General features: G+C 48.0%; 2 protein-coding genes across 2 annotated transcripts in view; one reads left to right on the top strand and one right to left on the bottom strand.

Annotated features, from left to right (window-relative positions):
• The window catches only part of LOC123756748 (pro-resilin-like), a gene marked incomplete at its 5' end in the record, with an annotated part of 39,642 nt that extends 23,825 nt beyond the window's left edge, over positions 1-15,817 (top strand). The window contains 2 exons of the mRNA XM_045740047.2: positions 14,574-14,761; positions 15,123-15,817. Of these exons, the coding sequence (XP_045596003.2) occupies positions 14,574-14,761; positions 15,123-15,300 (366 nt within the window). The remainder of the gene's footprint in view (positions 1-14,573; positions 14,762-15,122) is intronic.
• Positions 4,110-5,601, bottom strand: LOC123756741 (cuticle protein 21). Its single transcript, XM_045740036.2, has 3 exons — positions 5,576-5,601; positions 5,133-5,350; positions 4,110-4,898 (listed from the first exon to the last, which is right to left on the bottom strand). Exons 1-3 carry the CDS (start codon positions 5,579-5,581, stop codon positions 4,481-4,483), a joined length of 642 nt encoding a protein of 213 aa, XP_045595992.2. The 5' UTR covers positions 5,582-5,601; the 3' UTR covers positions 4,110-4,480.
• Positions 15,818-16,105: the final 288 nt, after the last annotated feature.

Genomic DNA, 16,105 nt, shown 5'->3' with positions numbered 1-16,105 from the left:
AGATATAAAGAAGAGAGAGAGAGAGATAAAGAAGAGAGATTGATATTGTTTTTTTATTGGAATCTGATCTAAGTGTTTAGTGAGAGTGAAGTCTTTTAAAGAAGAGGCAGAAAGTCTTGCATATGAAAGGCATTAAAAAGGAGAGCGCTAATTTTATTCGGAGAGACAAATATTTCATGACAGAAATAACTTTTAAATCAGGTCTGAAGCGTGAGAGACAGAGGACACGTATGGTAATAAGGTCCCATATTGAAAAGTCTCCCTAGATGGGGATGGGAGGATACACTTGACTGGTCGGTACATCACCAACCTATCTTACAGCGACGGCGTTCGATCCCTGATGGTCCAAGTGGATTATAACGCCCTCTCCTAGCTCTAGGACCCTCATATTCCCTTCCAAGCACTTTGTAGTCACACTGGCTTAGCACTTTCTCCTTAGTCCACATTTCCACACTTAACTCCACCTTCCGGGGAACGTGAGTCCAGCTGGACCTTTATGACCAACTGCCAGACGCCTGAACTGGTCTAACCATCCTCCCAGACCATTAAGACCAACTAGTAGACATTGGACTAGTCAAACCACCCAGCAAGACCACTAATACCAACTAGCAGACCCTGGGCTGGTTAAACTATACAGCTTCATCATTGTTTCAAAATGAAAGGAATCGCCTCGCTCTGTTAAACAACTTTAGCATCACTTCCGATGTGATTGTTGTTCCTGGACGGTCTCTGGGCTTATGGACCGCCCTGTTGGACGGTCTCTGGGCTTATGGACCGCCCTGTTGGACGGCCTCTGGGCTCATGGACCGTTCTGTTGGACGGCCTCTGGGCTTATGGACCGCCCTGTTGGACGGCCTCTGGGCTCATGGACCGTTCTGTTGGACGGCCTCTGGGCTTATGGACCGCCCTGTTGGACGGTCTCTGGGCTTATGGACCGCCCTGTTGGACGGTCTCTGGGCTTATGGACCGCCCTGTTGGACGGCCTCTGGGCTTATGGACCGCCCTGTTGGACGGTCTCTGGGCTTATGGACCGCCCTGTTGGACGGTCTCTGGGCTTATGGACCGCCCTGTTGGACGGTCTCTGGGCTTATGGACCGCCCTGTTGGACGGTCTCTGGGCTTATGGACCGCCCTGTTGGACGGCCTCTGGGCTCATGGACCGTTCTGTTGGACGGCATCTGGGCTTATGGACCGCCCTGTTGGACGGCCTCTGGGCTCATGGACCGTTCTGTTGGACGGCCTCTGGGCTTATGGACCGCCCTGTTGGACGGTCTCTGGGCTTATGGACCGCCCTGTTGGACGGTCTCTGGGCTTATGGACCGCCCTGTTGGACGGCCTCTGGGCTTATGGACCGCCCTGTTGGACGGTCTCTGGGCTTATGGACCGCCCTGTTGGACGGTCTCTGGGCTTATGGACCGCCCTGTTGGACGGCCTCTGGGCTTATGGACCGCCCTGTTGGACGGCCTCTGGGCTTATGGACCGCCCTGTTGGACGGCCTCTGGGCTTATGGACCGCCCTGTTGGACGGCCTCTGGGCTTATGGACCGCCCTGTTGGACGGCCTCTGGGCTTATGACCGCCCTGTTGAACGGTCTCTGGGCTTATGGACCGCCCTGTTGGACGGCCTCTGGGCTCATGGACCATTCTGTTGGACGGCCTCTGGGCTCATGGACCGCCCTGTTGGACGGCCTCTGGGCTTATGGACCGCCCTGTTGGACGGCCTCTGGGCTTATGGACCGCCCTGTTGGACGGCCTCTGGGCTTATGGACCGCCCTGTTGGACGGCCTCTGGGCTGTTGGACGGCCTCTGGGCTTATGGACCGCTCTGTTGGACGGCCTCTGGGCTTATGGACCGCTCTGTTGGACGGCGTCTGGGCTGATGGACCGTTCTGTTGGACGGCCTCTGGGCTTATGGACCGCTCTGTTGGACGGCATCTGGGCTTATGGACCGCCCTGTTGGACGGCCTCTGGGCTTATGGACCGCCCTGTTGGACGGCCTCTGGGCTTATGGACCGCTCTGTTGGACGGCGTCTGGGCTGATGGACCGTTCTGTTGGACGGCCTCTGGGCTTATGGACCGCTCTGTTGGACGGCATCTGGGCTTATGGACCGCCCTGTTGGACGGACTCTGGGCTTATGGACCGCTCTGTTGGACGGCCTCTGGGCTTATGGACCGCTCTGTTGGACGGCGTCTGGGCTGATGGACCGTTCTGTTGGACGGCCTCTGGGCTTATGGACCGCTCTGTTGGACGGCCTCTGGGCTTATGGACCGCCCTGTTGGACGGCCTCTGGGCTTATGGACCGCCCTGTTGGACGGCCTCTGGGCTTATGGACCGCCCTGTTGGACGGCCTCTGGGCTTATGGACCGCCCTGTTGGACGGCCTCTGGGCTTATGGACCGCCCTGTTGGACGGCCTCTGGGCTTATGGACCGCTCTGTTGGACGGCGTCTGGGCTGATGGACCGCCCTGTTGGACGGCCTCTGGGCTTATGGACCGCCCTGTTGGACGGCCTCTGGGCTTATGGACCGCCCTGTTGGACGGCCTCTGGGCTTATGGACCGCTCTGTTGGACGGCCTCTGGGCTTATGGACCGTCTTGAGCTAGTGCTATTGTGCCTGTTCTTTCATGGCACTGACTTAGGTTTTAACAATTATTTACTTGGGTTTAAATTATTGAGCTGCTCCTACCAGCTTATTTATGAGATGTCTGGGACTGTTCATTTCCAGTTCCTAATTTGATTATTAAAATTAAAATTTTCACAATTCTCCTGAAATTGACATTGACCATGATTGTCTGAGCTTCGATGAGCTTCAATTCTTTTTTTAATCATTATGTTTAATCATAATCATTTCATCATTTTTAATCATTATCAGTTCAAGGTTGTTAAAATAATGTCAGTGGAGTTGTCTAGTTGTTTCTGCTATTTTATCATGTTCAAGGCGAATCTGTCGTGTAACCACAGGAGCCTACGTGTGTGTGTGTGTGTGTGTGTTCATTTAGACTGTTTCCTGAAGGTCCGTAATGTAAGGGTGCTAGAGGAGGTGTAGAGGGCGTTGCTCGGGTGATGAGCTACATAGTCTCCCTGGCTTGGTGCCTTCTTTTGTTAATGTTGTTGTTTTAGATTCTACTTGAAAATGTTCCTAGTAGCACGGTCTATGGTGAGCCCGTAATGGACTTACCCTGGCACAGGAGATGTACGTTTTGATAATTACCTACCCTGTCAACCTACCACCCTGTCTGCCTATTACGCCAGGTACCCTGTCAGTCTACCACCCCCAGGAACCGGGCTCTTCAAGCGCAGTTTGGAGGTTTAGTGGTACCCACTGACCTCAGGTCACGATAGCCTCCTCTTTAATCATCTCATCGTCCTCATTTGTGCACCTCCCTTCCATTTGAATTCATCTTCCTTCCCTTTGGATTCACTTTGCTTCCTTCCCTCTGTATTCACTTTCCTTCCCCTTGGATTCACGTTCCTTCCCTCTGTTTTCACTTTAGTTCCCTTTGGATTCATCTTCCTAGGCCTATTGGGGTCTCCGCGTAGGCCCCCTCTTGCGCGATGTTACGGAGGGGGCTACATGCCCCCTCCGTAACAGCTTCAGTCAGAAGACTGCGACCTTGTCATGTTCAAAGTTAATTGACTGGTATTTCTGGTGGCCCGGGCCGCAGCGGACTGGTTCCTGTACACGCCTCCGCCCGGAGAGAGGGAGACTTTCTTACCTGTAAAGTTGTCTAAATTATGGGGATGCGTTCTTATATCTCGTAGTGGGTGTGGATTGTGAGGAGAAACGTCGATTGGAAGGCCGAAACATAAGTCATTGCACAGACATACGTCGTGGGCACAGGCATATGCCGTGGGTTCAGGCACAAGCCGTGGGTACCGGCACAAGCCTTGGGTACCAATACAAGCCATGGGTACAGGCATAAGCAATTAGTTCAGATATAAGTCGTGGGTACAGACATATGCCATGGGAACAGGCATAGCCGTTGGTACAGACATATACTATGGGTATAAACATATGCCATGGGTATCGACATAAGCCTTGGATACAGGCATAAACCATGGGTACAAATATTATTTTTGCCCCAACTAAATGTATCAAGGTTACATGTAAAAGTTTTTTTCAGATTCATTCTATTTTTATTGTCATATTTAAAGAATCTTTGTATAAAAAAGTATATGTACAATTAGTACAAACACTAATCAGCAGGCGGTGCAGACGGTGCATGAAGCTGATGACCCAGTGGTAAGGGGTCTCCAGGACTTGAAGAGCCTTCAGGAGCCTCAAATCTCTAGTTGCATGCCTTGGAGACGCTTCAGGAGCGACAGATCAGCACCTTCGAGGGCCTTCAGGAAGCACAGGTCTTCAGCAACCACTAAATAATATGGCAGACCGAGACGCTGCAAGTTGCTCTCTGCGTGGCACGGTGAAGGAAACAAAGTCGGTGGTAATATACGATTAAAAATGTGAACTTTTCTTCATATTTCCTATTTTCCTGGTTGAGTGTAGAACTGTGAGGGCTGCTGAGCAGGCTGAGAGTATACCTGCCTAGGAGGTAAGGCAGGCTGAGAGTATACCTGCCTAGGAGCTGAGGCAGGCTGCTTAGGAGTTAGAGCAGGCTGAGAGTATACCTGCTTAGGAGGTGAGGCAGACTGGGAGTACACCTGCCTAGGAGGTGAGGCAGGCTGAGAGTACACCTGGCTAGGAGCTGAGGCAGGCTGCTTGGGAGCTAAAGCAGGCAGAGAGTAACCCTGGCTCGGTACTGAAGCAGGCTGAGCGTAGCCCCTAGCCGGGGCGCTGGGATACTGGGCCTCGCCCTCATAGGTGATAGTAGGGTGGTAGCCGGACTCGTCGGCGTAGTAGTCCACCCTCATGAGCCGGGTGTCCGGCAGCCGGACGAAGTAACTGTGAACGCAAGAATTTAAAGCTGTTATCGTGTTTTAGTCTCAAAAGCTGTGAAATTCATCCTATGTTGAAGGAGAAAACCAGGTGTTAAGAGGCGCTGCAAAATGACTTTTATAGTTACAAGTGATCACTAATGTTTCTGAAAAGTTAAACATTCTTTCCACGTTAAAAATACATAATTATCAAGAAAGTTCAGAGAAGTTTATATTTAATGCTGCATTAGGAATGACTCACGTTCCCTGGGTGTTGTCTCCGTCCCTCTGTTCTCGGTGACCGTAGAAATTGCCTGAATATTCGTCGTTGACGTCCCACTGGAAGTTGTACTGGGCGGGGGCGTCGGGGTACTGGCCGCCTCCCTGTACAGCCGGTTGCTGGTAGTTGTAGCCGCCCTGGGGAGCCGCCCATGCCGCCACCGCCGCCGCCGACGCCGCCAGGATCACCAAAGCCACTGCCTGAAGGAGAAGCAACGCGATCAAACCGAATACTGAGATGCTGTCGTCGAATTAATCACTGTTAAATGCTCCAATCTTATTGACGACGCTAAGAATCCTGTTTAGCTTCGACCTTTCTCTCACGTGACCTTGTATAGAGAACGGAAATCACATGAACCCTTGTGTTCATGTGATTTCATCCAGCCTTGGGAAGAAAGAATTCCTAATTCTGTAAATTTGTAGTACCTTCATTGTTGCGTTTCGGGTGAGGGTTTGAGTTGAACTGCCGGTTGTGGCACCCGCACCGCCTTATATAGGGCCGCGGAAGGCGCGACTGGCCTTGCCCGCGTCGTGACGTCATAACTAAGATGAGGGAAGGACATAATAAGAACTGAAATGTCTTATCATAGCAGTGAGCCAGTAAAGATTTAGGTGAGAGCTATCCATTATAGCAGCGAGGTCTTTATGGCAGGGAGATCTTTGTTTATGGAGTGGTCTTTATAGCAGGAGCGAGGTTTTGGTGAGAGGGAGATCCTCTCTCAGAGAATCTTTTGTGAAAGAGAGATCCTCTTTTATTATAATTTCGAAAAATTGCAAGTAAAAATAATTATGGAAGATACGCATTTTACGGGCGAGAAGTCTGCGTGTTTCCTTTATAGTAACGTTTTACGAGGGAGAGAGAGAGAGAGATTAAGAAGAGAGCGGGATAGATATTGTTTTTTATTAGAATTTGATCCTCTAAGGAATCCTCTTTTAGAGAAGAGGCAGAAAGTCTTGCATATGAAAGACTTTAAAAAGGAGAGCGCTAATTTTATTCGGAGAGACAAATATTTCATTTTCAAATATTTGGCAGAAATATCTTTTAAATGAGAGAAGTCTGAAGGGTGAGAGACTGAGAACAAGTATGGTAATAATGTCCCGTATTAAAAAGTCTCCCTAGATGGGGGGTACACTTGACTGGTCGGTACATTACCGACCTATCTTACAGAGACGGCGTTCGATCCCCGATGGTCCAAGTGGATTATAACATCCTATCCTAGCTCTAGGACCCTCATATTCCCTTCTAAGGACTTTGTAGTCACACTGGCTTAGCACTTTCTCCTTAGTCCACATTTCCACACTTAACTCGACCTTCCGGGAAACGTGAGTCCAGCTGGACCCTTATGACCAACTGTCAGACCCCTGGGCTGGTCCTACCATCCTGCTAGATCACTAAGACCAACTAGCAGACCCTGGACTGGTCCAACCACCCAGCAAGACCAAATAGCAGACCTTGCGCTGGTCCAACCATCCTGCTAGACCCAATAGCAGACCCTTGGCTGGTCCAACCATCCTGCTAGACCAAATAGCAGACCCTGCGCTGGTCCAACCATCCTGCTAGACCAAATAGCAGACCCTTGGCTGGTCCAACCATCTTGCTAGACCAAATAGCAGACCCTTGGCTGGTCCAACCATCCTGCTAGACCCAATAGCAGACCCTGCGCTAGTCCAACCATCCTGCTAGACCAAATAGCAGACCCTTGGCTGGTCCAACCATCGTGCTAGACCAAATAGCAGACCCTTGGCTGGTCCAACCATCCTGCTAGACCAAATAGCAGACCCTTGGCTGGTCCAACCATCCTGCTAGACCAAATAGCAGACCCTTGGCTGGTCCAACCATCCTGCTAGACCAAATAGCAGACCCTTGGCTGGTCCAACCATCCTGCTAGACCAAATAGCAGACCCTTGGCTGGTCCAACCATCCTGCTAGACCAAATAGCAGACCCTTGGCTGGTCCAACCATCGTGCTAGACCAAATAGCAGACCCTTGGCTGGTCCAACCATCCTGCTAGACCAAATAGCAGACCCTTGGCTGGTCCATCCATCCTGCTAGACCAAATAGCAGACCCTTGGCTGGTCCAACCATCCTGCTAGACCAAATAGCAGACCCTGCGCTGGTCCAACCATCCTGCTAGACCAAATAGCAGACCCTTGGCTGGTCCAACCATCCTGCTAGACCAAATAGCAGACCCTTGGCTGGTCCAACCATCCTGCTAGACCAAATAGCAGACCCTTGGCTGGTCCAACCATCGTGCTAGACCAAATAGCAGACCCTTGGCTGGTCCAACCATCGTGCTAGACCAAATAGCAGACCCTTGGCTGGTCCAACCATCGTGCTAGACCAAATAGCAGACCCTTGGCTGGTCCAACCATCCTGCTAGACCAAATAGCAGACCCTTGGCTGGTCCAACCATCCTGCTAGACCAAATAGCAGACCCTTGGCTGGTCCAACCATCCTGCTAGACCAAATAGCAGACCCTTGGCTGGTCCAACCATCCTGCTAGACCAAATAGCAGACCCTTGGCTGGTCCAACCATCCTGCTAGACCAAATAGCAGACCCTTGGCTGGTCCAACCATCCTGCTAGACCAAATAGCAGACCCTTGGCTGGTCCAACCATCCTGCTAGACCAAATAGCAGACCCTTGGCTGGTCCAACCATCCTGCTAGACCAAATAGCAGACCCTTGGCTGGTCCAACCATCCTGCTAGACCAAATAGCAGACCCTTGGCTGGTCCAACCATCCTGCTAGACCAAATAGCAGACCCTGCGCTGGTCAAACTATACAGCTTCATTGTTTCAGAATGTAAAGAATCGCCCCGCTCTGTTAAACATCTATAGCATCACTTCCGGTGGGGTTGTTGTTCCTGGACGGCATCTGGGCTCATGGACCGCCCTGTTACACGGCCTCTGGGCTTATGGACCGCCCTGTTGGACGGCCTCTGGGCTTATGGACCGGCGTGTTGGACGGCCTCTGGGCTTATGGACCGCCCTGTTGGACGGCCTCTGGGCTTATGGACCGGCGTGTTGGACGGCCTCTGGGCTTATGGACCGCCCTGTTGGACGGCCTCTGGGCTTATGGACCGCCCTGTTGGACGGCCTCTGGGCTTATGGACCGCCCTGTTGGACGGCCTCTGGGCTTATGGACCGCCCTGTTGGACGGCCTCTGGGCTTATGGACCGGCGTGTTGGACGGCCTCTGGGCTTATGGACCGCCCTGTTGGACGGCCTCTGGGCTTATGGACCGGCGTGTTGGACGGCCTCTGGGCTTATGGACCGCCCTGTTGGACGGCCTCTGGGCTTATGGACCGCCCTGTTGGACGGCCTCTGGGCTTATGGACCGCCCTGTTGGACGGCATCTGGACTTATGGACCGCCCTGGACGACATCTGGGCTTATAGACCGTCCTGGACGACTTCTGGGCTTATGGACCGCCCTGTTAGACGGCATCTGGGCTTATGGACCGCCCTGGACGACATCTGGGCTTATATAAACCAGGAAATATACTGAAGCATTTCAGTGTTACCGGAAATGTTTGATGGAGCTGAGTGACCTTCAACCCTCACTGGGGGGAGAGGAGGGGGGTGGTGCTTCCTGTATTTACCCTCGTACCGCTACCTGGGGGAAGAGGCCCACGTAGGACTGGCCCTGAGAAGCTGGCCCTCAGGAGACCTGGCACTGGGGAAGCACAGGAGGTTCCCCTGGGACCTGACCTGGGTTGAGCGTTCGCTGAGGAGCCCCAGGGGCCCTTTACTAATATTCAAACCGAAATTAATATTTTGTCTACGCCTCCACAAATCTATGTAGATGATGAAGATAAGTTCAATTGTTTACATCATTGGCAGGAAGGAAGGTTTTTATCAGATATAAAACTAAAATGCCAAACATATCTCCAAGACCAGATAAAGTCTTAACTAGGGTCCTGGAAGACTGTGAGGAAGAGCTAAGCGAGACCTTGAGTTTCATAAAGATTTAAGAAAGCACTTCAGACGAGCGAAGTTTCGATATCCTAAAAGGTTGCAAATCTTACACCAATCTTTAAGAAGGGGAAAAGTGTGTGAATCGATAATCGCAAAAGCCTTTCATCTATATCTTGAAAAAGAACAAATGTTTCACATGTTTTACTAAAAGCAACTTGTGTTGTATGAATTTCTCTTCATTCTTTTCGGTATATTAGAGCCAAGAGTGTGGTCTTGTGTACCTTGATTTTAGCAAAGATTTTGACACGATGCCTCACGTAGTCCTCGCGGTATTCGGTGTGCTCACGAAGTCCTCGTGGTATTCGGGGCGCTATCTTGAGTTAGATAAGGGCGTGGTTATATCAAAGGAAACCAAAGACTTAATCTAAATGAGGTTAGTCGTATTGGGAACCGTTGTAAGTGGGGTGCCCCAAGGCTAATATATATATATATATATATATATATATATATATATATATATATATATATATATATATATATATATACAGAATAAACTCAGAAGACTATAAACTCAGAAGACTATGAATCACTTAAAGTCAATGTAGATAGGGCTTTTGAAATGGTCGAAAGATTGGCAGATGCAATTTAATGGTGACAAGTGTAAGGGTGTGAGACTGTAACGATGAGAGTTATCTGAGAGCTGGATAGTATTGAAATTGCAACGAGTGAATGTGAAAAGGATCTGGGGATCGTGATTAGTAGGAATATAAAGTTAAAAAATCTAAGCATAAATGTTGAGAATGAGGCAAATGGAACACTATGGATTTGTTTCTAAAAGCGTTAGGAATAAATTAATGCTATTCTTCCAGCTATATCTTGCTCTTGTTAGGCCCTATTTAAATTATTCAGTTCAGTTTTGGTCGCTACTATAGAATGTACTTTATTTGATCGCGTTCAGCGTAGGATGTGAAAATTATTCCAAAGAATTAAAAGCCTTCCACATTAAGAGACATTGACAACGATTAAATTACATTATCTAGAAAGGCGAAATCAGGTGTGACATGAGTGATGTGTACAGATGTATGAATAGGCATAACAAGGGGGAACATTAATAAGTTATTAAAATATTAACATAAAATAGAACACGAAACAATGGATATAAATTGTGAAAGTTTAGATTTAAGAAAGATCTGGGTAAATACTGGTTTGAAAACAAGGTTTATTGATTTGCAGAGCAGATTACCGGGTAAGGTGGTAGACCACCTCACCTAGTTGTGCTTGCAAGTGTTGAACTTCGGCTCTTTGGTTCCGCCTCTCAATTATCAACCAACTAGTGTACAGACTTCTGGGCCTATTGGGCTCGATGATATCTATATTTGAAACTGTGTATGGAGTCAGCCTCCACCACATCACTGATTAATGCATTCCATTTGTTATGTACCCTGACACTGACAAAATTATTTGTAATGTCTCTGTGGCTCATCTGGTTACTAGGTTTCTACTTGTGTCCCCTTGTTCGTGTTTCATCCATGCAAAATATTTTATCTTGCTCCATCCTGCCATTTCCTCTGAGAATTTTGAAGGTTTTTGATGGTGGTGATCATGTCTCCTGTAACTCCTCTGTCTTCCTGCGACGTGAGGTTTAGTTCCCGTAGTCTTTTCTCGTAGCTCATACCACTCACTCCACTTCATATAGTCTAGGGTAGCTGCACTAATGCAGATGTACCTCATATCTTAATAAAAAAAAAAAAAAAAAAAAAAAAAAAAATCAGCTCTGGGAACTTTGTCATGTGTTTAACTAGGTATGAACTCCAGGCTGCAGCATACTCCAGGATTGGTCTGACATAAGTGGTATACAAGGTTCTGAATGACTCCTTACACAATTTTTCTAAAGTCAGTTTTTATGTTGGCCAACCTAGCGTATGCCGCTGATGATTTCCTTTTGATGTGGGCTTCTTGGTACAGGTTCGGTGTGATATCAACCCCAAGATATTTCTCTCTACTTGACTCTTGAAGGATTTCACCTCCCAGATGGTACCTTGTGTTCAGCCTCCGGCTCCCTTCACCTAATTTCATCACTTTACACTTTCCTGAGTTAAACTTTAGTAGCCAATTTTTAGACCATTCCTCCAGTTTGTCCAGGTCGTCTTGTGGTCTCTGTCTATATTCATCTATCGTGATTCTTCTCATAATTTTTGCATCATCAGCAAACAGTGAGAGGAATGAGTCTATACCCTCTAGAAAATCGCTTACATATATGAGAAACATGATGGGGTCCAAGTACAGAGCCCTGAGGAACTGCACAGGTGACATTTCGCCACTTTGAGGTCTTCCCCCTCTCAGTTACTCGTTGTTTCCTGTTGCTTAGATACTCCCTTATCCACTGGAGCACTTTACCTTTTACTCCTGCCTATTTATCAAACTTTTTTGACAGCCTTTTATGGGGTGCTGTGTCAAAGGCTTTCTGACAGTCTAAGAAAATACAATCTGCCCACCTTTCTTTTGGCACCCTGCCCACGTGGGATCATGTGGTTGTTTCAAACGTAGGTTTGACATAAATTATGAATGAGTCTGGATAGATATAAAGATAATCTTCCACGTATGGGCACCAATAGGCCTTCTGCTGTATACTCCGTTATGTTCCTGTGTTCATATTCTTAAGTTGGATAATCATTGTCTGTGGATACTGCATTTGTTATTTGGAGTTTTGGTTACTCAGAGTCTTTAAATTGTGTCTTTAAATATAAATAGTGTATGCTAAAGAAGTCCCAAGCGGACAGTAGTTACTGTAGACAGTAGGTACTGTAGCCAGCAGCGCTACTGTGTATCCTAGTGAGGTTTGAAGTTCACTAAATTATTGGTTGCACAAACTTCAGAGATTTTCTTGCATTGAGCGAGTGTACAGATCAGGTGTACTGGGCAGGTGTACTGGACAGGTGTACCGGGCAGGTGTACTGGACAGGTGTATCAGGGTGGGTGTACCGGGCAGGTGTACTGGACAGGTGTACCGGGGTGCGAGTACCGGGCTGGTGGGAAGGGCAGGAGTCGTCACCGTCACTTTCCCTCTTAATCAACAACTGGAGCGGAGCTTCGTTACCACCTGTTCCATCCCCCATCCCGCGGGTCCAAGGTATACCCAGCCTTCCTACCCTCTATCCTGGCTGTGGTTAGGCCATCCAGCAAATCCACCCGCTCTTATATACAAATAAGATACAAATAAGGGCACGTATAGGCCCCTAAGAATCACTTTTGAAAAGATTAATAAGGGTCTTATACCTATCTTACATAATTGGAGTTAAGTCAGAGTGGGAAACTGTTTTAAGTGGAGTGCCTCAAGGCTCTGTTCTTGGATATATGTTGCTTGCAATATTTATAAACGATTTATAAATGAATTATATAAATGAATTATATAAATGAATTAGATATATGACTGAGCAGCAATATTTGCAAATTTGCAGATAATACAAAAATAGGGCAAGAACTATATTCAGATAGGCTCTCTAAATAGACGAAAGAACGACAGATGCAGTTTAATGCTTACACATGTAGGGTTTCGAATCTAGGTAATGATAACAAAGTTACCAGACACAAGCTGGTCAATGATGAAAAGGCCAAATTTGAATGTAAAAAATATCTGAGAATTATATCATTAGTATCGACGCGAACCTAAGCCCAGGGCATTGCCAGCCACGTACTCTGTCACTGGACCACCGCGACTTGAAAAGTCATACAATCGGATTCCTACTGAAATCACGGGAAGTCTGGAGGCCGCTACTGAAGCCAGTCCAAGTGTTCACATATGACCCACAAGTACTCGGTTGGAAGGGCAGAGTGGTCCTACACCTTACGGTGCAGCTTCAGAAACACACAGAAATCTCACTAACGTGAAATTTCTAAAATGGATATAAATGCATTTGAGTATATACAAAAGAATGACAAAGTTAATCCCAGGAATTGAAACCTTCCTCATGGAAAGAGATTAAGAAAAAATAAATAATATGTATTCTCTTGAAAGACGAACAGTAAGAGATAACTAAAATGTACAAATGAATGTAGGGCATAACAAAGTTAATTAAATATATCAAAACAGTATCATATGAAATAAAGGATATGATAATTTTAGATTCAGGAAACGCCTGGGTAAATACTGGTTTGGAAATAAAGGTTGTTGATTTATGGAACACATTACTGGGTGGCATAACAGATGTGGGATTGCTGGATTGTTTCAAGCGTAAGTTAGACATATATAAGATGAGGTTGATTTGGGTAGCGTCCTCGCCAAAGAGCTTCGGTAGTCTCCTCTAGTCATTTGTTCTCAATGACAAAGACATTGGTAGCCGATACACCAAACCACACACACACACACACACACACACATTATATCACTAACACGTCTAAGAAATCTGTGGCGATCTGAAAAGCCTACAAGATAAAGCTAGAAAAACGTCTCTTTTTGCGGGAAAACATTAGAATGGATGGCTAAGAACCTTATTAGCATCTTTGCGATGACTGATTCCCTAGAACCACTGGACTATTGGTGAGAGCCACAGAAATTACTTAAATGGACACGAGGTCCCATGGGATAAATGGAAGAGTGGAGAAAGGCTTCAGAAAGCATTGGACGACAGGTGAGTTTCTTAGAATGCACTAGATGGAGTATGAGGGGCCCATAATTAATTGGAGCAGACTGGGTACTCCAAAATGCATTATATAGTTAGTAAGGAACCCCGTGATGAACTGGGCGGAGTGTGAAGCCCCAGAATGTACTGGACTATGTGGTTGATGGCTCTAGGAGTCACTGAATGGTGGATAATGACCTCAACAGTCACTAGTCGGGGACAGAAGACACAAGACGGATGCTGTGTGCGTTACACCCATACTAAACACATCCGGAAGCAGGAGGTGGATGGGTGGGTGGGGCAAGACAGTCGTCCATGTGAGCAGGTGGGTGTTGGTGTGAGTTGATGCAGGAGAGAGAGAGGCGCGACGGGTCAGCTGCCCCGCCCACCATACCCAGTATATAAAACCCACCTCATCCTGCCCCACCACCATCAGTTGAGCTTCTCCTCCTGCTAGCAAACCATCATGAAGGTACTTTGCTCCCTAACACTCACACCTCAACTCATATTGGACTTACAACTTACGACACACACATATGACCAAGTGACTCGCCGGCTCTCAGTGCCAAGTTACGGAGAGATCCTCTTTTTTAACTTGAAAACACACAAGGTTTCACCGCGGTGTGCTTCGCTCTAATATATCAACATGGAGTTCCGGCAAGTATAGACTTCCTGAAGGTGGAAGTGTGGAGTGACAGCGGATGACTCACCACTCTGTTTACTTCAGTATGAGACCGGCCGTCGTACCCTGACAAGACACTAACGTGACTGACGTTAGTGTCTCGTCAGTGAATGTCGCGAGAATCCAAGACGATTATCGAGACGGAAAACGATGGTACGGGCCAGTAGCGTCCGAGTACTCGACCTGACAATGTTGTTCCTCCTGCAGACTGTGGCTCTGGTGCTCTTGGTGGCGGCGGCGGCGTGGGCGGCTCCCCAGGGCGCCTACAACTACCAGGAACCCCAGTATCCTGACGCTCCCGCTCAATACACCTTCCAGTGGGACGTCAAAGACGATTATTCCGGCAACTTCTACGGTCACCAGGAGCACAGGGATGGAGATGACACCAAGGGCAGGTACGTCTTCGGTCACCACAACATCAGAGGTACAGAGCCTTCAGCAACAGAGGGGGGGTGAGTCTACGGTGACCAACACCAGAGGGGTGGGTGAGTCTACAGTGACCAGAAACACAGAGGCGCTCAGTTTACGTGAACAATCTCAGCTGACTGAGAAGAGCTTGAACGAGTATACCCCATCTAAGCTGACTAACACATGGAGTTCATGTTTAATGCTACGCACTTGATGGTTTCTCGTCTTAGAGACCTACTTGTGTTAGAAAACTTTCGCTTAATAAAAAATAACGATACCTTCCAAAATCATGCTTTTTCTCGACCAGCTTTTTTTAAATTATAACTCGGCATGTTCCTCCATCCACAGTTACTACGTCCGGCTTCCGGACACCCGGCTCATGAGAGTGGACTACTACGTCGACGCCTACGGCTTCCATCCCACCGTCACCTTCGAAGGCGAGGCTCAATACCCTACCGCTCCTAGCCAAGGGTATGGCAAGCCGGCGCCACCTCCTTCGGAGTTCTACGCCCAACCTGGAAAATAGGCGTTCATTCTAGCGCGTTCACATTTACCTACTTTGTGTGTACAGTATTGTTTTTCTTTTACATTGTGTTTTCGCTCCTCTCTCTCTCTCTCTCTCTCTCTCTCTCTCTCTCTCTCTCTCTCTCTCTCTCTCTCTCTCTCTCTCTCTCTCTCTCTCTCTCTCTCTCTCTCGATCGATCGTTATATCTCCTGTGTTAAGGGAGAATTTAATATGTTGAGGCCGTGAGAGGTTCCCCGCAGGAGCTTAGCTGATGACGATGCCTAGGAGCTTCTTTTGCTTCTCCTCCTCCTCCTGTAGGAGTCTGTAGGACTCGCCTCCCTCGCCCACATGGTCTCGCTTATTTCAGCTGCTTCGTGTTGTGTTCTCCTGCTTGTGTTCAACAAGCCACCTTCGTGTTGTGTTCTGCTTGTGTTCATCAAGCCACCTTCGTGTGAGTAAGCTTGACTGCCTCTCACAGCTGAGCCAGTCTCCACGCCAAGCTTATTATGAGTGCATGAGAAATTAATGTATTTTTTATACCGAGAATTTATGATTATAAAATGAATAAAAATATTTTATAAATTGTGTGTTTAAATTATAGAAATCTTTCATTTGCGTGTTTTATAAGCCAACTGTAAGTAGCCGCAGGGTGCAGAGGTGCTCAGTCCCGGTGGATCAGGCTATCAGTCCAGGTGGATCAGGCTATCAGTCCAGGTGGATCAGGCTATCAGCCCGGGTGGATCAGGCTATCAGCCCGGGTGGTCAGGCTTTCAGTCCGGGTGGACCTGTGACGCTGAGAGGAAGAGCGTGAATCGTTGCTCTTTTC

This window comes from Procambarus clarkii, chromosome 22, assembly GCF_040958095.1.
Source record: "Procambarus clarkii isolate CNS0578487 chromosome 22, FALCON_Pclarkii_2.0, whole genome shotgun sequence".
NCBI classification, from domain to species: domain Eukaryota; kingdom Metazoa; phylum Arthropoda; class Malacostraca; order Decapoda; family Cambaridae; genus Procambarus; species Procambarus clarkii.
This window is presented reverse-complemented; position numbering and strand designations above follow the sequence as displayed.